A 24414-nucleotide genomic window follows, 5' to 3' on the forward strand; every position below is an offset into this window, starting at 1 on the left:
TTTACCAGTTTAAAATTCTTTAATTTCAATTCAAGTCAGATATCCCCAAGTTAATGCCAAGGCAACAAAATTGAAATAGCATTAAAAACAGACACTTGTTACTATGATTGGTTTTGTCTACACAAGTTAGTATTAAGAACCAGTCTCTCTTTACCAGTTCAAAATTCTTTAATTTCAATTATTCAAGACAGTGTTTTCCAACCAGTGTGCATGAAGAGGTTCTGTGGGACCACCACGTTTCTTTCTAGTATACTTATCAGACCAAAAGCATACCATAAACTCACATTGCAGTAAGATGGCACAATGCGTTTTGCACAAACAGAACCAAACTTGTTTTTAGAAAGTGATTAAGTATCCATTAACATTTTAACGGCTAGAAAAACGGTGCTTCCAACTCCTACAAAACACAGTGAAAATACATCCCCACGAGAGTTGAAAAGCTGTGCACTAACAGACGTCAGTACCATAGGAAGAGAGTAGGTTTTATACAAAGAAAGCAGTTGGGCAGTTAAAAGTATTTACACTTTTTCCTGCTATTAGCTAGACAAACATACAGTAGTCAGGTAAAAATATACTACAACTCTAAGACCTGTAACATTTAAGCATTTCTAACTGGAATTTTCATCTTTTGAAATGTGTTACCTGTTAATACTGGACAAAACTATTGCAAAAGTGTTTAAGTACTTCAAAACCAAGATTAAAGGGGCTTTTATTCCACAAAATTTAACTTCAAAATACTATGCTTATAAAATTATTTAAACTTTCAGCAGTCTATAGATTTCAAATGCAAAACTTAACAATCATCTTTGATATTTTTTTTTAAGAAAAGATTCCAGTGGCATCATTTGCTTTCAAAGGCAGAATCTTTTGCTGGCTTTTCAAGCTCTCTCTCTTCACCACATGTCCTAGAAAGAAAATAAAGCAACATTAATGATCACATACAGATGCAGAGCAAGACTTATTCCAAATGAATTTGTAGTCTAGAGTAAGTGATGCTGCTGTACATCCAGCAGTACACGGAATCTAGAGAAGCGAAGCAGGTAGTGATGCCAGCTGTCTGTGCTCCCTCACGCTGACTGCCCCCAAATGTGAAGCTACGCCGGTGGTGATTAATGTATGTGACCTGCTGTGAATGGCAGTCATTCTGAAGTGAGTTTGTGTTCCATTCAGGCAGTCCTCCCTGGTCTGCTGCCAAATATATGTCAGCTCAGGTAGAAAAGCACTCTGGCTTAATGTACCTGACCAATCATAAATTTTCTTAGCAGCCAGAAATAATCTATGTCCCCCAAACACTAAGGTGACCTCAGGAAGCACTATGTATTTTTACCAAACGAGAACAGAAAAATGTTCTTCAGAAGTGTGAAGTTACAGAACTTCTGTCTTCCAAAATTTCCAAACTAAACCTTCAGAAAGGTACAGATATGTCTTGCTTCCATTTATCAAAGGGAGTAAAGTTTAGAAATTAATAGACAGCCATATGATTTGAGCAGCTTACAAATTATTTGCCTACAGTCAGTAGTGGGAACTGCAGGATTGTTTGAACATTGATGATTTATTCATATTTATTTTGCTTACTAGTTTCTCACTTCTAAGAAACTGAATATTGCAAATAAAAATGTATGAAAAAATCCTGAGTGAAAGGAAGTTTGTATGATGCAAAGACATCAGTCTGTAGCTTGCTTGAATTTAAAACAGGTACACAGATGCATTTCTCAATTTCCCAACATGCAAGGTATTTGCAAAGAGGTGTTAAAAAACCTGGTTTATAGCTGTTAGCCAGGAATGAATGTGAGTCCACGGAAACCTTCTCCCAAGTAGCCACAAAAGTTTTGTTGTGAAGTGTGTTTATTTGTAGAAGTCAGAGAGGGGCAATGGGGTCAGAGAATGAAGTCTAAGAATATGTTGGGAGTGTAGTTTGCCATAGCAAACACCGCATGTACTTAAAAAGAGACAGACGTTTGTTAGAAGAACATGACACCTCTCTAGCTCGTACATAAAAGATGTATTTGCAAGTTATACAGACACAATCACAATTGCTGAAATAGCGAAAGTTATTAATTGCCTTGCCTCAAAGGTACTTGACACTCTTTATATTCAACAGCCTTTTCCAATAGTATTTCAACAATCTGAACTATCTGCCTTAAATTTCCTTTGACCAGTGTCCACCAACTAATGACCAAAGCATGCACCCAAATATTTTTAATTCTTTTAATCAGCATTATAAAGGGCAATCTGACTGAGATTGTCTCTCTGCCACCTAAAATTCCAAGTGTTGTCAAGTTCTGCAGGAAAAAGAGCAGGCCATGAAAAAATTCTACCTTGGAGAACCAGTGTAGTCGTCATTTATTTTTAAATATGTGGTCAAGCATACTCTATCAGTACCATACCGTGATTTGGCCAAACACTTATTTAAGCAGCATGCTAGGCTGTGTAACCTGTGTTAGGAACCTCCACTTGTGCCTTCATCATGTTCCCTCAACATGCTGCTTGTTCAGACCAAATGAGTATTTGGCATCACTGGTTGAAAACTCCCAAATGTCACTTCTGACAGCTGTGTAATCAGAAGTGAGTAGTTCTTCTTAAGTTTTTTTTTTGTTTTGTTCTGTTTAAGTTTACCTTCTTTTAAATAACTGTCAATATTCCACTTAGTTGTACAGTTTTAACTTGGCAGACAGCCAAAGACTGCCAGGCAACTGCAGTTTCTCGAAAGGGAAGTTTCCTTCAGTACATACTGGTGGATAAGAAGAATCGCCGAGCACAACGTGCAGAAGTCCTTAAAGAAAACTAAGTGGTACTTCAACAAAACAGTTCAGCTCAAGGATAATTTTGGGCCTTTTTCTCATTGTTTACTAAACTCTATTGTATTTCTCATATTCTACTAGATTCTTCTTGTTTACAAAACAACATTTTCCAGTGAGGTTAAGGTTTAAACACTTACCTCCTGACAGATTCAAGCATTCCTATGACTTTTTGTGAAGAAAATGTAAATGTATCAGCCTCTACAAAGCTTTCAGAGTTCTGAAATGTCACAGGTTTAAAGTTCTAGCCTGCAGTTTACCTGCATTTAGGCAATTCTATAGCTACACTACATATATATATACTAAAATGGCTTGGCTTGATTAGAATACATGACCATAAAAAAACTTGTTAAATCCCATTAGGTTCGGTAACACTTGATTCAGGCTTCCTTTGCTTCCAGCTTAATAGCATCGAAGAGTCTAAAACATAAAAGAAAGCTTTACGCTTTTCCCTGTCTCACCACATGCTGGTATCTCCTAATAGGACATTCCTCTGATTTTTTTTTTCTTTAAGTCTCCACCATAGCAGTGAGTGAAGTAACTTCTAAAATGTTCATTCAAAACTTTAACAGAAGATTTGCATGGTATTATCAGTCCCTAAAGTTGAGAAAAAACTCTTTCTGTAAAGAAAACAGTACCTCAACATGGTTAAGTAACCTCAGTTTACTGGTGTTCTAATTTCACATCATTTTGCTCCAGCAGAAAAGAGCCTTAGCTCAGTAAGGTTATTAACTCACTTTCTCTTACTGCCAACTTCATGCCTATCTTTCTCATCCTCAGTGTTCTCTCCATTGTGTTGCGACTGGTTGGTGTCTTGAGCTTCAGACCCTCCATTCAGAACCTTGGAACCTTTAAAATGAAAGGGTAGAGAAAGAAAACAGTACTGCAGACAGCAAAACCGTGCTATAAAAAGCCCCAGATAATTTCTTTACCTTCATCAACTCAAACACTAAGAGTTTTCCCCTCACCTTGATACTCAGCAGCTGAAACAAATCAAAAAGCAGTAACTGATATGCCTTCAGCTTCTGAAAATACCATGCAATGAGCCTCATCCCATAATTTTAATAATGGGAAATAAGTAGTGTACGTATTTCATGCGATTTCGAGATCTTCTTGTGCTTGTTAGGCTGCAGATAATAGGACTAATGCATATTTATATTCTGAGCAGTGAGAGAATATACTTCAGTAGTACATTGTTAGCACTCTAACCTCGTCAAACAATTTGGGGGGATTTCTGATACTTAAAATAGAGAAGTTACTAGTTCCATGGATTCTCATTTACTCTGAACTCTGACAAATTTGTATGTAATCAAAATAGGACAAACTATACATAAATAGAGTAAAAGTTATGGTAATACATATATATATATGTATAGTATTAGTATATCGCAGAGTGAAAGAGTTACAGATTCCAATTGTCAAGCAGGAAACAAAGCACCAAGCAGAAGCTGTATTTACTGAAGTCAAAGCAGAAATATTTAACCTCTTTAAAATTCTGTGATGAATACATGTTTTGCTCTGGTATTACAAACCAGCGAATTTTAAGTAAATGGTTAAGGAATGTCACTAAGTCAGAACTGACAGTCCGTTTTATCTGAAGTTGCAGGTTTACCAACCTCCCCCATTAAACTACTGTACTACAGCAAGAAAAAAATAAAAGACATGATTCATTTGTATACTTACAGGCTAAGAGATGCTAAAAAGCAGGCAAGATCATTTTAAGAGGACATTCTAGTAGTTGACCTATTTAGACCTGCTCAGAATTAGTTCTGGACTGCTGTAACTGTTGCACTTTGTAAAGATTGTAAAAGTTCAGCAGTTCCATTTTTAAAAGGGCAGAAGTACGAACATAAGGAACCAGAATTTGTCTTTGTAGCAATCAGAGCAAAATCTACTTCTATGAAATATCCCCCTACTGATGAAACTACTTACCATTCTCCGTTTGACTAGGCAGTAACACACTCCTTCACCGTGTTCTGTTAAGTCTAGCATTAACCTTATCCAAAGTAACTTCACTAGTCACACCACGTGAAGGAAGTCTTTCAGTTTAGATTCCTTGTGTAAGTATTAGCTCTGCTGATCACTGGGCTGGGGAAAGATCTGTGTGGAACATCTACATCATACATACTTCTCTCACCGTGAAATGGTTGGATTTTATCATCACCCTTGCTTTCTTAACAGTTACAAATACAGTGGCATTTCAACTAGTTATTCTGAGTCCTTGGTATCTTCAATCACCTCAGTTACAGTAAGTTGTTTGTTCCAGATCTGCGTGGTTTAACTTTTAAACAGTTTTCTGAAACAGTTTTGCTCCCAGTATTCAAGTTCAAAGTAAATATAATTTCTGTCCAGTGCTTGTGGAGGTCAAGGATCTAAATAATTTTAATAGATGGGTAGAATTACTGCATCTTCAAGAATTTAAATTTGTTTGCAACAGCTTTCCAGCATCTGTCTCATTTTCTTCCTCTCTTGAAAAATGCAAGTATCTATTTTACTGTATTTTTTTTTTTTTTTAAACTGACCTAAGTTATGGTAGAACATGCTTACTATGGAAAGCTTTCAGTACCATGCTGTACAAATACAAGTGCTCATGCTTAATCTGCAACAGTACTGCTGAGAGCACAAAGGCCTGTTCTCCCCTGAATTATGATTGTTCCTTTACTGTTAGACTGAACTACTAAATTTGCATCACGGAAGTAGTATGTAAGTAGTTAAAAGCTGCTGCTACACATAGTAGCACACATGATATAGGAAGAGGCTAGTGAAAGAAAGCATAGGTGGAAGTCCAGGCACCAAAGGCTGCTTGAGGAATGGAAGGTAGTATGTTGTCCTACCTCATGTTTACAGGTTTTTTATTCCACAAGGTAATAAAGTTAGACAACCTACAGAGAAGTAAAAATTCTAAACAATTCTTGCAAAAGCCCTTCCTTTCAGGTAATAAAGGTAAAATAACCACAGAAAACATTATACCCTTGAACTTGAAACTTAGTTACGGTTATTTCAGTTATGTAGAGGTTTTAATAGATAGGTAGAATTCCTACATCAAGAATTTTTTGAAGCTGGCTCAGAAATTGATAAAGACTAAGTCTTTTATATGACAAGAAACTAAAAACCACAGTGACTTACCTGTTTGGTCCTTTTCCATTTTTTTGTTTGCTCCTTTCTTCCACTGTTCTTTGGTTTTGTTGGCTTCCTCATGCTGCTTCTGCTCAGCAAGTGACTTATTTAGTACTTGGGAAAGAACAGAATCTCCTTCCCCAACCAGAAACATGGTCTTGAACTTGTTATATAGCATTGTAGATTTCTCCATGATAACTTGGCTAACTTTGAATTTCCGTATCTAAAAATCAAAGTAAAAAAACAATGAGCTCCACTTAGGTATTTAAATACCTATGTGATTTCATCACATGCAAGGTGAAATTCTGAATTTAACCTGAAATGAGATCACAGACTTTTACACTCTCTGAAGTATTACGGAATCATAGAACAGCTCAGGTTGGAAGGGACCTTGAGAGACTACCTGGTCCAAGCTTTCACGGAAGAGGAGTCTAGATGAGACTGCTGAGCACGCTGCCCAGCTGCATCTTGAAAGCCTTCAGCAACAGGGACTTTTACCACGTCCCTGGGGAGGACGTTCCACCGAACAATTGTTCTCAGCGTAAAAATTTTTTTTCTACTGAGAGGAAACCTCTACCAGTGCAGCTTGTACCCTCTGCCCCTTGTCTTCTCCACATGGCTCCTTGTGAAAAGAGAGCCTCTGTCCTTTTTGTAACTGCCCTTTTAAGTGCTGGAATACTGTGATGAGGTCCCCCCCAACAAGACTTCTCCAGGAAGAAAAGACCTAAGCCCCTTCAATGCTTCCTTACAGGGCAGGTTCTCCAGCCCTTTGATCACTTTCATGACCCTCCTTTGGACCCTCTTCTGTCTGTCCATATTACTTGAATTTTGAGGGCCAGAATTGAACACAGTACTCCAGCAGTAAATAACACTGATACCAATTCAAGCAAGCACATGGGTTACTTTAATTAACATTGTAGATCTCACCTTCTTTAGAGTCAGAATCATCTCTGTGTGTTTCTGAGCTTGCTGCATTGTGACTTGAAGGGATGCAAGCTCATCAAGAGCCTCAATACACCTGTTCACATCCTGTATATAAACAAGAAATTAGTTTGGAGACTTAACTTACATGTTAATAATCCTTAAGTAGCCATACTAAATTCATTTTCATGCTCAGCTATACCTGCCTATAATATCCTTAATTTGACTAAGTACTTAATTTAGAACAATTTATACAGCCAAATCTGTGAACAAAAATTACTACAAGTTGCCCTTCAGCTCCTTCTGAAAGGCAGATACAATTTGAGTAAGTTGTAATTTTTACAAATAATTGTATACTTTTAAAAATGAAACTCAAGCTTTATGCCGCTTTCACAGTTCTAGTACTTCCGTGCTAGAAGCTGTTCTCCATAGTCAGTGTTTTCCATACACAATTCTTGCTAATGTGTAATGACTTGCCACTGAGAAGGTAGCAAAGCTCCATTGCACCTCTGAATCAAGAGGCCTGGTGGGGTTCTGGGGGGTCTCTGTCTTTTTCTGGTTTTACTTACTATTTTAGGGGAATTTACTATCTGGTCCATGACAAAAGTGATTCATTTAAGCCAAACCATTACGTTGTGAAATAAGAAATTTATATTTAAGACTAGCTATTTTTTTGAGACAAAGTACTGGAATAGACTTAAATAAAATATTTTAAGAATAGGCCATACTGGAAATGAATGTTTCATATTTAACACTGTGGTGGGTTAGCCTTGGCCAGCAGCCCGATGCCTACCCAGCCACTCACCTGTCGCTCCACTCCTTAACAGGGCAGGGGGAGAAAACAGGATGAGAAAGCCTATGGATCGAGATCCAGGCAGGGAGATTGCTTACCAGTTACTGTTTTGCCCACAACAGACTCCACTTAAGGAAAATGTATTACCAATTAAAGTACATTTAGGTCACGAGAAACAGGGACAAACATCAAATCAACACTTTTCTTTCACCCCTCTCCCATGCTCAACTTCAGCCCAGACTTCCCTCCCCAGCCCACCTCCAAGCAGTGCAGAGCAGGGCAGATGGTCACTAGGTCACACAGTTCCTTTCTGCAACTCCTTCCCTCTCACATTCTCCTCTGCTCCAGCCTGGGCTCTCCCCACAAACTGCAGTCCTTCAGAAGAAGTCTCCAGCATGGGCTCACCACAGGCCACAGTGAGAACATCTGCTCATTCATGGTCTCTTCCACAGTCTGCAGGGAAATACCTGCTCCAGCAACATCAAGCACCCCTTCCCTTCTTCTTCTCCTCTGACCCTGATGTACCTCTGCTGTTTCTCACTTTTCTTCCCTCCTCTCTGCCCAGTGTGTTTTGCCCTTTCTTAAATTTAGGTTTCCACTGAGGCACCACCACCTTGGCTGAGGGGCTCAGCTGTGCCCTGCAGTAGGTCCACTGGAGCCAGCTAGACCTGGCTGCCTCCAGCACAGGGCAGCCCGCTGTCCCCACTGCCAGAACAGAACCTTGCCTCTGACACCCAACACAATGCCAAGTCCTCCAGCTGGAGCAGCTTGTTGCTTCTTATGCTACTGTACTTCACTGACACTCATTTTCTCATTGCACAAACAGCACTCACAAAATGAAGATGCTAAACCAAAGGCTGGTTCCCTTTCAGCACCACCCATGCAATGACACTCTGAAAAGGCCATGTAGTCAGTTAAGGGAAGTCCTCAAACTGATGCCACTCTCACACCTCTCCTGAGCCAGTTAATAGCAGTAGTGAGAATTTCTCGTCTTCAGCAGTACATAAAGGCAGAGACAGAATGAATGAAGCCTTTTATTTGCTTTTTCAGTTGTGTAAATGGAAATGGGCTTCTGAAGATTCGCAGCCCACTCCAGCACTTGAAATGAGAGACACTGATGATGAAGTATTTTTGGTCTAGCCTCACGATATGAGGTTTCAGTTAAGAGAAAAAACTGAACAAAACCAACAAAAGCACAAATAACCTTGAATTCAGAAAACCTGGTAGTATTGTTCTGAAGCACCAAAGGCACAAAAATTAAAATAGGCTTAAAAAAAGATATAGCTCTGGTCCTTCCCTATCTGTTTTCACATCCCAGCCTTAACAGTGGATTCCAAGGAATCCAAATAATTTAGATAAATGTATGTGAGTGCTTGATGACCTTCACTGTAAAAAAAGTAAAGAAGTTTTTTCTTATGTTGAAGCAGTATGTCCTGTATTCACTCAGTATTCGTTGTCTCTTGTCCTTTTAATAAGAAAAGTCTGGCTCTGTCACCTTCCCATACTCCATTCAGGTATTTACACACATGGAGAAGATCCCCCCCTCAGCCTTATCTTCTCCAGGCTGAACAGTCCCAGCTTTCTCAGCCTCTCCTATGACAGATGCTCCAAGCCCTTAATTTGTCTTCAAGACCCTTTACTGCGCTCCCTACAGTATGTCCATGTCTCCATTGTACTGGGGAGCCCAAATCAGGATCCAGTGTCTCACCAGTGCCAAGTAGAGGGCAGCCATCACCTTTTCTACTCTCTAATGCAGCCCAGGAGGCTGCTGGCCACCTTTGCCACAAAAGCATATTTGGCTCATGGTAAGCTTGCTGTCCATCTACACTCACAGGTCATTCTCTGACAAGCTGCTTTCCAGCCACTTGGTCCCCGTCACATGTGGTGTGCTGGTGCATGGGGTTATTCCCCGCCGGGTGCAGAACTTGAACCTTTGTTGAACTTCATAAAGTTCCTGTTGGCCCATTTCTCCCCTGTCCAAGTCCCCCTGGATGGCAGCACACCCATCAATCTTTCCTTTCAGTTTCACATCATCTGCAGCCTTGCTATGGGTGTGGTCTGGCCCCCCCCATCACCCCAGTCATTAATGAAGAAGTTTTAACAGTATTGACTACTGGTGACTGGCCTTTAGCTGGACTCACTACCATTGACCACAGTATTTTGTGCCCTGCAGTTCAGCCAACTGTCAGTCCACCTTGCTAACCACTCGAGTCGAGACTTCATCAGTTTGTTAATGAGGCTGCTAAAATAGACAGTGTCGAAAGATTTTTTAAACTTTAATATAAACCATGTCCGCTGCTCTCCTATATCCACCAAGCCATTCATCTCACAGAAGGATGTCAGTCTGATCAGGCATGATTTCCTCTTCATGAACCCATGCCAAGAACTTCCAGATACTTTACTGTCCTTCATATTACTGTAAACAACTTCCATGAAGATTTGGTCCATCACCTCCCTAGGGATCTATGTGAGGCTGACTGGCCTGCAGTTTCCCAGATCCTCCCTCTGGAAGACGAGGGGGACATCTGTTTTCTTCCAGTCCTTGGGAACCTCTCCCTTATGACCATGACTTTTCAAAAATAAAATGGAGTGGATGCACAATGACATCATCCAGCTCCCTCTGCACTCTGGTATACTTCATATCAAGTCCCACTTTGTTTACATGTTCCTGAATCTGATCCTTTTCCACTGAGCACCAAGTCTTCCCTGTTCTGGACTTTCCACTGGTCTTAGGGACCTAGGATTCCTGAAAGGAATCGTATGAGCAAACTGAGGTCAAGAAGGCATTAAGTACCTTTGCCATCTCATGCTTTTCACTAGATTTCCTCACCCTGTTCTGCACCTTTTGCTGATGAGGTATTTGAATAAGCTTTGTTGTCCTTCATATCTCTCTCTGGATTTAACTCCAAGTGGGTTCTGGCTTCGCTAAGCACATCCCTCCATGCTTGACAGTGTTAGCATTTTCCTCCCAGGTCACCTGTCCCTGCTTCCACTTCCTTTATATGCTTCCTTCTTTTGTCCCGGCTATAGTCAGGAGCTACTTGTCTATCCATGCAGCCCTCCCACCAAGTTTGGTTATTTTCCCCCTTGTCAAGATGAATCAATCTTGAGAATGAGGTCATCTCCAGAAGTAAACCAGTTCTCTTGGACCCTCCTCTCCAGACTGGTGTCTCCAGAGATTCTTCTAAGCTAGAGCCCTTGGGCAAAGGCCTCTGTAGAGGCCAGAGTCTACTCTCCCGACTCTAGGTCTGTGACCCTTTTTTCCCTGCTCCCTCCTACCAGGATCCTGAACCCCACCATTTCAATCACTGAAGCCAGTGTTGCCCCTGACCTTCATATCCCTAATCAGATCTTCCCCGTTTATAAGAATCAGGCCTGACAGGATGTCTTCCCTTGTCAGCTCTCTTGATCACCTGTGTTAGGAAGTTATCACACTCCAGAAGCTTCCTGGATTGCTGTATAATCCCCATGTTGTCCCTTCAGCAGATACCAGGATGGGTCAAGCCTCCAGTGAGGACCACAGCCTTTGAGCAAGAGGTGTCTCTGGATTGCCTTCAGATGACTGACTTCACTCTCTGCTTCTGCCTGATAAGGTGATGTGCAGTAGATATCCTCTGATGTCACCCATACTTGTCTGCCCAAAAATCCTGACCCATAAACTCTCAGTTGGCTTATCATCTGTCCCAGTGAAGAGCTCCACACATTCCCACCGGTCTCACACAAAGAGTTACCCAAAACTTGTCTTCCCAGCACCTATCTTTAGTCCTAAAGAGCCGGTAATACACACATGGCAATGCTCCAGTCCTATGAACTATCCCAAACCACAGCCCTGCAACTGCAGACAGATGTCCAGTTCCTCTGGTTTGTTCACCACGTTTATGCATTAGTGTACAGCCACTTCAAAAAGGCACCCAGTTGTGCTCACTTTGCAGAAAGGTTACGAGAGCTTTCCCCATAATGCTGTGCTGCCAGCACTTCCTCACTTCTGTGCATATGCTTGTGGTGATGCCACTTCAGTCCTGTTCTGTTGATTACAACGCCAATTCTGCTTACATCACCCTCCATCATTTGACTGCCATCCTGCTCCACCACTTCCTCACTTTCTCCTCTGCTGCTGTTCCTTGTTTAACACTCTAACCAGGTCGGCCAGCCTCTTGGCAGCACTACTTTTGGGTGGATGTTGCCACCTCCTAGGAGTCTTACCCATTCCTTTACAAGTCCTTTCCTCAAGAAAGGGACCACCACCTCGGTTCCCATACCCTGGCCATCACGCTCAGAGTCACAGTCATGCTTGATACTTTGCAGGTCTCCCCTGACCATGTCATTGGTGCTCCACATATAAAAGCAGCAGTAGTTGATAAATAGTCTTAAGGCCAGACAAGCCTCAACCACTTGTCAGTAACATTCCAAATCTGAGCTCCCAGCAAGGAGCAGACTTCCCTTGACAATGAGCAGGGTCAGGAGATGGGGGCCTCCATCCCTTGCATCAGGGACTCTGCCACTACTGCACTTACTGTGACCTTCTGGTGCTTCTGCAAGGCTCAGGCTGACCTGGCATAGAAGCTTCATTTAACGGAATTCTGTCTGAATGCTTCTGGTAAATAGTTCATAATGAAGTATTTTCAAACAAGACCAGTTTTACTGGCCAACACTGATCTTTTTATGTCCATTGTAACCTCATTTAAGCAGGAGTTATGTTTCAAACTGAAAAAATCCATTAATTCTCAGAAAATTAATTACAAACACCTATGCCAAGTACTTCCTACTGGAATTACATACATGTATAAGTTTTTAAAAAATATACTTACAAGATTATCAATTTTCAGGGAGTTCTTAATTTCTGCATGTATCCTTTGAAGCCTAGAATCCATTGATGTTTCTGAAGATTAAAAACAATATGCATGAGTATTTGAGAGTCACATCAGGTTTGTTTTTTTGGAAACCTTTCTACAAATCTGAACTTCACACAGGAAAACATGGGCAGGCACTCTACATTAGTTCATTATGCAGCTGCACACAAATACACCACAGGGCTTACTACCAGAAGTATGCAAAATCGGGCACTATCAGAAGCCTACATAGTTTTCTCCTTAGGAGTTACAAATGGAAAAGAATTTTCTACTTCAGCATACAGCTGTCACCTGTCACTGTCTACTTGTGGGCCAGGTTAGAAGGAAGTTTCAATAAATACTAACACTTACAAAGCTGAAAAATCTTTAATGACAGGACAACTGGATATTGATGGGTTTTGTTTTCAGTAAATCAGACATCATTCAAGTTATAGTCCAAATTCATCCAAATAAAGTGTTCCCAGTACACATACTCCAGCTGATGTGCAAGATGAATGAACATGTCCATCTCTAATTCACCTGCCAAATGCCTGTTTGGACTTTTCCCTAAGCAAGTAGTACATATTCTGAACAATAACTGCAAGCAAATGGCTTCCTTCAAGTCCAATCCAACTTGGATGGGTTTAGGTAATTACTTTTTTCCCCTGCCAACACTAGGTTGGTTGGAGTCCACGCCCCCCCCCCCCCCCCCCCCCCCCCGGAGCTGTACTATACTACAGTCACTGGTTTGGATTGCCCTTAAAGATGGGAGTACTAAAAAAGGAATGACTTATCCCTATGAAGGTCAGTTTGCAAGTGTGGGTTAATAGACAAGATCACAGTAATCTGAATCTAAGCCTCTTGCTAAGGAAGAACAAGCCTCTTGCTTAGCAGGCCTCCTGCTTAGTAAGAGATAGTATCCAACTGCTTTCAAGAGGTCCCTCAGACTGTGTCACGAGAAGACAGAAAGGAAAATGAAGGGAAGAACAAAAGTGATTCACTTCAGAGAGTAAGAGCTTTTGGGGTTTGTTCACAAACAGAAGGGATGATCGAGGTTTAAAAGCTTGAATGACAGTAAAATGGGAACAGCAAAGACCTGTTCTAACACACTGAAGAAAGAACACAGAAGAGCAAGAACGTGCTGTTTCACAGACCTGAAGCAAGCAGTCATGGCTCAAACATATCTAACAGAGACCACACAGCCACCTTTAGCAGTGAATTATGTTATCCAAGCAGTTAATCCTGTTCAAAATTTAAGATTACTGAAAATACCATTTAGCGTCTTTCAACTAACCTCTCTTCTTCTCCATCTTCTTAACTTCTGTTTTCTTACCTTCTTCCTTACTCTGCCTATAAAGAATGTTAAAAGTGTTTTTACAATGCTGTTAATTCTGTTCTTCAGTCTTCCCCCCCCCCCCTCCCCCCGCCCCGCCGCCCCACCCCCACCCCCAACTTTTCACAGAATGGTGTTTTGAGGTATATCTCAGTAAAATATTAGCATGCAAAAACCACAGAGCCAAACTCTGGTTTTCAAAGACTAAACTAAATTAACAAAATTAGTTAGCCGAGATACTGCAGGTAAATCCTGCATACCGACAGTCTTCCCTAGAAGCAGCAGATTAAAGGATTTCAAAAACAAGTCACATTTCCAAACTGTATTCTGTTTTGGTTGCATGTACAAATTGGTAAACTGGCATTGTACAGAACGAACTTAAGGAGAAAGAAAATATTCTTATTATGATGACAAAAAGAGTAAAACTAGTTAATATTACCACAGGGAATTATGGAGAGATCTGTAATAAGTAACTAAGGGTAATTTGCTGATCAAAGGGGTTTTTAACAAAAGCAATGATCTTGCTGTAACAGATCTGAGAATGTTTTGTCTGGTGAGAAAAGAGTTAACCGTTAACCATGAGGTTGGAGATGTACCTCCTCAAGACCAATGTTAAACCATAATCTCAAGTTACTATGACAACTTTGTCTTCGTCTAGACTTTAGTGTAAAAATAGTTTAGTTTGTAATGTACAGCTTCTTGCTACGGGACTGAGAGCATAACTGTTTGCTTAAACCGGCCTTGAAGCTGAGATTAAAAGGGCTGTGTTACTTGTCAGAATTTGCCAGCCTGGATGGAGCTGTGACTCCCCGGCTGCACAGCGCTGGTTTTTTTGCTTTCCTGCCTTAATAAATACTTTGTGAATTTATTTCGGACTCTAGCTATTTCAATTTCAACTATAACAAATTTGGTGCCGTGACTTGGATCCAGACAGCCAACTCGGACTTCAACTCTGGGAGGGCGCCCCATCTTTGGATGGTCCCGGAGGAGATTCCGACTTAGCTCACCTGGATTTTCCAAACTGAGAGAGGAAAGCAAAAAAGAAAAGAGAAAGAAGATACTGCAGTTCTCAGTGAGTTCCCCGTAATTTTTGTGCACAAAGAGCTGGACAAAGACTCGTGAGTGAGTGAGTATATTGCGGTTCCATTCGGTCGGGGATTGGGTACCCGGAGTGCGAGTGACTGAGACATCCACCGGACTTAGTAGTCCACCGGGCGAAGCGAGCGTGGGCCTCCTTGTAGTGCAGTTCCCATTGTCCGCGAGGGCGTGGGCCACGAACAGAGGGAAGCGAGTGAATTTTGTGTGAAAGGTGGCACTCTCGGAAGATGGGCCAGAAAAAGAGTAAGGCGCCTGGTTCCATGCAGGAGATAGGGGGTGGGGGTGGGCTCCCTGATATACCCCAAGATAGCCCGTTAGGCCTAATGATTCAACACTGGGACGCCTTCCCTTCTCAAAAGGGGAAGTCCAGGGAAAAAATGATCCATTATTGTATGGAAGTAGGGGGAGGAAAACAAATAGGAAAGGATTTACATTGCCCTACTTTTGGATCCCTTGAGGATTGGATATGTCAACAACTGAATATGTATGTTAACGATAAACAGCCATTTAATAAGGAGGAGAGTGAATATGCCTTTTTATGGATCCTGGGTACAGCCCAGACCACCAATTTGTTCCCATTAAAAGAAAAGAAAAAGGATAGGAAGAAAAGGCAGGAGGAAGACGAACTTCCAGTGTCTCCCCCACCCTATATTCCCCCTCCTCCATCACTACAGGGTCCTGATCCTCCTCCAACAGCACCCCCCCAACCTGAGGAAGAGGCCCCTTCTGATCAAATAACAACTAGAAGTCAAACTAGAGAAAGGAGGGAGGAAAATCTATTATATCCATTAAGGGAGACTGCTATGGGGGGACCACAACCCGGAGTCGGATTTGTATCTGTACCCCTCAACTCTGGGGATGTGAGAGAATTTAAGAAAGAAATGGGACGCTTGTTAGAAGACCCATTAGGGGCAGCAGAACGTTTTAATCAATCCCTCAGCCCTAATATTTATACTTGGGACGAGATGGAGGCTATTTTAAAGATATTGTTTGCAAATGAAGAACGAGGGATGATCAGAACGGCAGGCATGAGACATTGGGATTGGGGACATCCACATGGCCCAGCCGGAGATTTAAAATGGCCCTTACAGCGGCCCAATTGGGACAATCAAGATCCCGCACATAGAAATAATATGGTCGATCTCCGGCATATGATAATTCAGGGATTTCACGATTCTGTACCCAGAGGACAAAATAAAGCCTTCAACGAACAACAGAAAAAAGATGAAACCCCCACCAGGTGGCTAGAAAGGCTGAGAAGGGGTTTCCAGCTATATTCTGGACTAGACCCTGATAGTCAAGTGGGTCAAGCCCTGCTGAAAACTCAGTTTGTGGCTAAATCTTGGATCGACATAAGGAAAAAATTAGAGAAAAATAGAAGATTGGCAGGAAAAAGGGTTAGATGAACTATAGCAACAAGCCCAAAAAGTGTATGTGGGAAGGGAAGGAGAGAGTCAGAAGGGACAGGCTAAAACCTCGATGGCAGCTGTAAGAGAAGGAAAAAATTTGGATAGGAGAGGAGAAAGGTCCCGGAAGGGCCCAGAAAATCCTAGAAGAAAGGAATTCCGCTCACAAGATGTAGAGTGTTTCTATTGCCACAAGAGGGGGCATTTACAAAGGAATTGTCAAAAAAGGAGCATGGATGAAAAAGTCTTTTAAAGAAGATTAGGGGGGTCAGGGGCTCTGTTTGCTGGGGACCCCTAAGGTTACCGAGCCCTTGATGAAATTAAAATTGAGTCCTCAGCATGAAGCATAACAGAATATATTTTAGAACTCACAAAAAGGAGACAGGAATTAAGAAAGAAGGGTTTGATAGTACAAAGTCCTCCCTTAGATATTTCCATACACCGAATTCAACCTGGAGACCAGGTATTGATAAAAACGTGGAAAGAAACTTCTCTAACACCCTTGGGAAGGGCCTTTTGTTGTTCTACTTACTACAGGTACAGCTGTATGAACAGCGGAAAAAGGATGGACTCACGCCAGCAGAATTAAGGGACCTATCCTCCCAGAGACGTGGACTGTGACGTTGGAACCAGGAGACCTCCAAATGAAGATAAGGAAAACCGAGGCTGGTAAATGAACCCCTCCAGAAGGGAAATAAGAAATAGTTTATATCAATGGTTCCAAATACCACCTGGAATTACCCTACAAAAGGTATATTTTGCACCCTGGAGTGAAGAACAAATACCTGATCAAACAGGGGGGAGCCGGACCATATAAACTGACAGGAACTGCTCAGGTTTTTCCCTTTTGCTGTGAGGCAGAGACAGGTATACCTGAATCATCCGGTATAGGAGACATCCATGGAATACCCTGTTTAAAACACCCCACTTCCGGACACTTATGCTGGGTTGTTTGCCAATGTTTAAATTGTGATAAAAAGTGGTCTTGTGTTTCAATTAAGAGACAACCTTATTGTATGAAATGTCGCAATAATCTGACACCTACCAGGGAACAATGGGCTCAAACAGAATTTGTAAATTATTTTGTGGATGGGAACTGTCAGTACCTGAACTTTGGGAAGTATATGAAACAGACTGGTATAGAGTTTTAGGACAGTGTACTATAAGATCCTGGAAACGGGCACAACAACTGAACAGGTGGAAATGTATCTGAGAAATAACTAACTCTTTAGACCTTGAAAATTATTGCAGGATAACAGCAAATTCCCCTGAAGACTACCTGCTGCTGCCGAGAAGACACTGATATCCCGATGCTCTCTGCAACACAGTAGATGAGGAAAGGCAGAGACGTACTAACAGTGGGGAAAATGAAGGCTGTTATCCTGATAATAATATTAATTACCACGACTTTAGAAAATGAACATCAACCCTTCAATTGGACCTTAGGTCGATGGGAGGGTCCTGTTACATTGAGAATTAATGTTACGGCCGGTGCTTCAAGTTTCTTGGTAGATCTCTGTGATTTAGTGCCCACACAACCATGTCTTCACCAGTGGCCTCATTACTTTTGTCCAAACTCAAACCCAGGAAAAAGTTATTGTAATTTTCCTTACAATGATGTTACTGACTCTGACTTTTGGACCCTGCACCATCAATAGAATTATAACTTTTGTTAAAAACAGGTTAAAAAAGTGCAGCTAATGGTAATGAAACAATCAGAAATGGAAATGAAAATTATACCAAATGAAAGTCCTGAATTAGACGCAGCTTGTGAGGCATTGTTTAGATTTGACCAGCAAATCACTTATAAATAAAAGAAGGGGGGGAATTGTAATAAGTAACTAAGGGTAATTCACTGATCAAATGGGCTTTTAACAAAAGGAATGATCTTGCCGTAACAGATCTGAGAATGTTTTGTCTGGTGAGAAAAGAGTTAACCGTTAACCATGAGGCTGGAGATGTACCTCCTCAAGACCAGTGTTAAACCATAATCTCAAGTTACTATGACCACCTTTGTCTAGACTTCACTGTAAAAATAGTTTAGTTTGTAATGTACAGCTTCTTGCTACGGGATTGAGAGCATAACTGTTTGCTTAAACCGGCCTTGAAGCTGAGATTAAAAGGGCTGTGTTACTTGTCAGAATTTGCCAGCCTGGATGGAGCTGCGACTCCCCAGCCGCCCAGTGCTTTTTTTTTTTGCTTTCCTGCCATAATAAACACTTAGTGAATTTATTTTGGACTCTAGCTATTTCAATTTCAGCTATAACAGACCAATTGGTCATAATCAGTTCCTACATTACTTATCTTCTCATATAATTATTTTACCAGTGAAAGAATCCTACAACTGGCCATAAATGTATCAGTGATAATTTAAATATCCTTAAAGCAAAGAGTAATAAAGGAAGACTATTTATTACAAATTCATTTAAATCTCCTGGTTCTTTCACTCTTTCTCTAGTGTTATCACTGAAAATAAAGCTGGGACTCAAGAAAAACAAACCAAAAGTTTTTTCTTTCTCAGTTACAGGATGAAGACAGGCAGAAGTCTTTCAAACAAGCTTTTGAACTCTATTCAGTGAGTTTAGCAATTCCTCAGTCTTGTCTTACCTTGAAGGGTTTCAAATCCTCATTTTAGAATTTGCATATTTCAGCATATCACAATTCAATATTTGCAGGAGGGGCCTGGGAAGCAGGACCTCAAGTAACAATCAGTTGGAAGGAATGTGCTCGAGCTTGTGGGCCACAAGCCCTGGTGATAAGGGACATGAGGAATACTGAAGGGTATAGAAACAGGGACTAAATATCAAGTTGAGACTATACAAGGAATAAGGCGGTGTGTTTGTCAGCTTGCACAAGGACCTGGTGCAAGAACTGCAGACACTGTTATCTTTAACTATTGCAGAATTGCTAAATAGCTAGTGTGAGGTCTTTGCACAAGTTGCCATGTAGTTATAGAATAAGCAAGTTTTTGAACCTATTAGAATAGGATGTAACAAGCCATTAGGCTAATTAAAGTGACATTTGCTTGCATCAAGCTGTGTCCTATCTCTCAATTGCAGCAAATATTCTGTGACTAATCTTCCTATCATAGCAGTATGCATCCATAAAACATCCAGGCCTGCATGTCTATAGTCTTCCATGTTCCTTTCATACTCCATCCAGTTACAAGTCAACAGTTTTCAAGTACTTAAGACAATCTACTTTATTCTGTAGCACAAGTTCATGCTGTCCAAACAGTGCATGTACACTTTGTATATGCACAGAACTGTGTACAAAGCACTGTTATTCAATGTAAATATTTCTAGTCTTTCTAGCTACTTTGTTAAATCGAAATTATGCTGCTGAGAAAAGTAACCAAAAATGGTATCAGCCTATACTCAGTATATTAGTAGAGGAACCTAAGGACAGCACAAAAAGCAGCTGTTTTTTGTTTTATCAATATTGAGTTTTGTGGTATTAGTCATCAGCTATAATTAAATTATGCATTCATTAACTACTGCTTCTTTATCTTACCGAAACAAAGCTCAACCTACCCTCCAATGCATAAAATACGACCGCTATTTAAAAGTAGAGGAGATTGGATTATAACCAGAGCAATGTATGACTGATTTCTGTAGTCATTTAGCATATGCCATGTTTATTAAACAGTCCAATTTTTATTTATTAAAGAGTGCAATTTTCAGAGCTGCAAAGGTGCTAAGGACAATTTAATATCTCTGGAACTGAAAACACTTAGGTTTGCTACAGGCAAGTAGAGTAATCACATTAGGTTTCCAGAGAAGGAGTGACAGGAAGAGGAGAAGAAAGGGCTAGAGGATTTAAATAAACACCCCAAACATGATTCTTGTTAATGAATGTGAAAAAGTTAGAATTTTGTTGTTACAAAAAGGTGAAGGGGACCTTTATCCTCCTCTTCATCTGAATGTTTACCTTGTTCTCCCTTTCTTCTGCCCTCCCACCAACTGTGAGGATGGCAACATCACGTTTTCGTGGTGGTGGCTTCTTCGCTCATTTGCGGAATAGTTCTTGAGAATGAGTCAGTTTTCTTCCTATTGTCCCACCCCCCCAGTTTCTGGCAGAATCTTCTCTCCATTCTTACGCTTGATTCATTTGATAAATTATCTTCCAAATGCAGACTGCTCATGGTATCACTCAACTGGCTTTGCAGCTCTACAGTAGAATAATTCTTATCTGTTCCTTTTTTTCTGATGGTTGAGCTCCAGCTGCCAGACAGAGGAGGAAATGTTTTCCAGGTAACCCTGTGCATTCCACAACCCAATCAAAAAATCCATAAGCATGGATTGATAGGTCCTACCACTTCTCAATCTGACAGAAAAATGTATGGCTGTCCCGAACAGTTTTTCACACTGATCCCTTTTCATATGGATATTCTTAGGTTACTTCTAAACAGAACCCACCAGCTGTCTTCTGCTAGAATCTCTAAGTCACTGAAAACTGACATCACTTAATTACTAGGTTCAACTCTTCCCATCCTCCCACAACAGAACCTATTAGTTTAAAGGAGCTTTTTACTCTCCACTTACGTTAAAATAGAAAAAAAAAAGGGTGGGGGGAGAGAACAACAGAACACTGCAAATCAGTTTGGAATTTTTTCAGGTATTGTCTTCTCTTGTTAGTTTCAATGTACTCCTACAACTTGCGTACAACACATGTTAAAACATACTCACAGTTCAGATACTGTTTCTTCCTCTTGCTTACGCTTTCTTTCTGTTCCTTCCCTTTCATGCTGGCCTCTTGAAGCACATCTTCTATAAGTGCTCAGGCAGGTCCTTCCCCTTTTCTTCTGTTTTTATATGAGATTTTTGGATTGGAAAGAAGAACAAGATTATTAAATCTTTGTTTCTGTTAACAGGTGAACTTACCTATGCTACATATCTTTGAAGCAACACTGCTTCACAGAACAATTCAACAAGAGCTGGCTTTCCCTGCAACTAAATACAAAACCTCCAAATATTGCTATGTTCTGAATTTCTGTAGCCCTTTCTTCTTTTCTAAGGGAAGGCAAATATCCTAAGCATCAACAAAATTAAGACTTCCCAGTAATTAGCTAGGGACAGCTTTATACCTTTCAAAACCTTGATTTCAAGCCAAATTCTCAGACACACCCAAGGAAAAAATGTCTGTGTTCAAAGGAACAGAAATCGAAAAAAATTATCAAAATAAGTTACATTTAAATTTTAAATATATTCAAATCCTTTTCAACAAATAAAGTGTCTTAGAAAAGATGCTTTTCTTTAAAAATACTAAAGTTCCTGAAATAATTATTTGACAAAATGAAGTTCTACATCCTTTATTCTATGAATCTGTATTAGTCAGCCACAGGGCTCAGACCTTTACCAAGTTCTATCATTACCTTCAAGACAGATCTGCAGTGGTTCTGCTTTCCTCTATAATAAATGTATCAGAAAAACAAGATTATACCTTGTCACCTTTTTCTTCTCCATCACCTTCAGAATCAGAAGCTGATGCAGAACCCACTTTTGCAGTATTTCTCCTTTTTGGTTCAGCCTCTTTCTTTCCTTCCTTTTTGTCAAATTCCTTCTTTGATTTCTCCTCTTCTTTCTGACTTTCCTCATCTTTTTTTCCTTGTTTTTTTGGCTTTTCTTCTGGTCCTTTTTTCTTTGCCTTCTCCTCCTCCTTAACACTAAAATATGACCAGTGTTTAGGCATATCAATTGTCTACAGTGAGTTTAAAATATCACATTAACTCAGGAATTTGGGGTTTTTTTGCCACAGAATATTAAAAATTATGAATTCATTAAATCTCAGTTTATTTAATGACTCATGAAAAAAACCATCAGTCTTCCTAAAATTATAGCTCACTACCTATGCAAAAAAAGAAATGATAGCATGGAGGCCTTAATGAAGCTAACACTAACATATGTGCAGAGATCCAAAACCAGGGAGTTAATGTTCAGAAGTTTTCCGCACACATCTGTCTGCTGGACCAAGAGTGCATACACCATAAATTAGTTTTATGAAGTATACTTAAGGTGTACATATGCTGAAGTTATGCATCCGCTAATCTATAGAAAACTACACCAATGCCCAGCTTTCCTTCAGTTACTAGAACCACTAAGGACTTGACACAAGACCCTAAGAGGTTATAAATAAAGTTAAACAAATAGTGTTGGAATTTCATCACAAGACTTCTGAAAAAATTTTACAAAAATAATCATTTTAATTTTGTCTTATCTTGTCTCCTCCCTTAGTAAATGTCTTTTCCTCTTCACTCAGTATACAATTATAGAAAGAATTTTGCACAGATTTTACAAGTTAGGAAGGTTAAGATCTTCTGTCTCTTGTTCCAGAAATGTGCTACCTTGAGTTACTCTGTATTTATCACTTGAGCTATAAATAACATCAACACAAACAGTAACTCACACTGAATATTCAAGGGGCAAAACCCTGTCAGGAACTCAGTATTAATTGTGAAGTCTTAACAAAAGGAACAACACAGTTTACAATGAAGAAGCTTTATATTAAGAAACAGAACTTACAAGTCACACTCTGAAAGACAAGATACTTTCACAGACTTGGGTCTCCCTCTTGGTTTTGGAACCTTTACTTCAGAAGCTAGTATTTATATAGAAATAAAAGGTTAGTCCACAATCACCATCTGCTCCTCATCTATAAGGAAAGATTCTCCCTCAGACAGAAGCTACACTTAAAAGTCAAAAGAGACACTAACTTTGTTATCATAAAAAAATCAAGTGTTAATTGAATACCAAACTTCAATCAAGATCTCTTTGAAAAATTGAACTGTTAGTATTTTTCATTGGTTAATTAAAAACTTTCGTTTTTTTAGCCACAGGCTCCAACTATAAATTCTTGTGGGTTTTGCACTCTGTGCAGTTAGAATTTGCTTCACATGTTGCATAACTAGTATGAACAAGACTCAAATTAGAGAATGAGTAGGTCTGAAATTAAGAGAATGGAAAGAAGCCATTTAGTGTCCACATTTGTCCACTCTGCTTAACAGTATTTTTAGATTTATCATGGGGCTTCCATCACTTTTCTTGATAACAAATCACTGTCGAGAAGTTCTGCCACCACACTACAGTATGCTGCAAAATTGCACTTCCTCAGATTCATCACATTATTAGGGGACTAGACAAATACTGTTATCTGCCTTCTTGGCATTTATATCCTCCAAATACTTGCCCAATACCACAGTGAACATGTGGTTAGGAAACCTAATACTCAAGTATTGGGACTCTTGCTGATGTTAGCATGGAGTGCTTAAGCAAGAGATGCATGCATCATATCAACACCAGAAAATGCTGCATAGTACATCTTATAAAAAGGTATTTTCTACAGAAGGTGAAATAAGCTAAACCGCATACAAATATTGATGAATACAAATAAAAATGAAATGGGGGGGGTGCGCAGGGAGAAGGGGAGCTGAAGTAATTCTTTGTTTCCTCAGTTTCCAAGGTAATCAAGCCTAGTTAACTGTACTTGCACTTTCTAAAAGTCATTTTCAAATGGTCAGCCAATACAGATGAGTATAAATTGTTTCTAGACCAGATGCTCATACAATGTACTTTGGAAGGCAGTTCTCGCAGCACTAAGTAGTAGCTAATAATCAATTCAAGAATATCTGCAAGCTTACCCAAGAATTGCAATTAATTAGATCATTGCTACTTTGAAGCAAGCATTGCAGAACTATCACCAAATGGTTCTTATTATACATCTTAAAAAAAGCACTTCTATCTCCTTTTCATTTCAATCTACAGACTGCCTTAAATATCTTTTCAAGCAAGTCTCTCCAGCTTTGTTTTTACTGTTCTCTGAGCTCCACCTACAAGCTGTGTGTCCCCCTAGTTACCTTATGTTTTATGGATACTCTAACACAAAGTATTTTACAGACCTTTAATGAATATTAACTTTTATGGAGCAACAATGCACAAAGAGGTTATATCCCATCTCCGCACTTCAGCGGTATTCTATAAAGAAGGTTTTTCTAAAGATGATACTTGTACCCAAAACCAACGAGTCATACTTAGAAAACTGAGCATTAATGCTAACACTTTAAACCCATTTATGTCATAAATTAGTCAGTTTGACATGAGGTGTTTTCTCATTACAACCTATT

General features: G+C 40.0%; 1 protein-coding gene across 4 annotated transcripts in view; it reads right to left on the reverse strand.

Moving 5' to 3' along the window:
• PSIP1 (PC4 and SRSF1 interacting protein 1) overlaps positions 1 to 24414 on the reverse strand; it is a 40467-nt gene continuing 16053 nt past the window's right edge. For all 4 annotated transcript variants that reach the window (XM_014281382.3, XM_014281383.3, XM_055699246.1 and 1 more), the window contains exons 10-18: positions 22817 to 22892; positions 21738 to 21960; positions 20984 to 21099; positions 13753 to 13808; positions 12438 to 12508; positions 6843 to 6944; positions 5925 to 6138; positions 3536 to 3647; positions 1 to 905 (exon numbers count right to left, since the gene is read on the reverse strand). In XM_014281382.3, the coding sequence (XP_014136857.1) occupies positions 842 to 905; positions 3536 to 3647; positions 5925 to 6138; positions 6843 to 6944; positions 12438 to 12508; positions 13753 to 13808; positions 20984 to 21099; positions 21738 to 21960; positions 22817 to 22892 (1034 nt within the window). In that variant the 3' untranslated portion in view covers positions 1 to 841. The remainder of the gene's footprint in view (positions 906 to 3535; positions 3648 to 5924; positions 6139 to 6842; positions 6945 to 12437; positions 12509 to 13752; positions 13809 to 20983; positions 21100 to 21737; positions 21961 to 22816; positions 22893 to 24414) is intronic.

The sequence above is a fragment of the Falco cherrug genome, chromosome Z, assembly GCF_023634085.1.
Source record: "Falco cherrug isolate bFalChe1 chromosome Z, bFalChe1.pri, whole genome shotgun sequence".
In the NCBI taxonomy this organism is placed as follows: Eukaryota; Metazoa; Chordata; class Aves; order Falconiformes; family Falconidae; genus Falco; species Falco cherrug.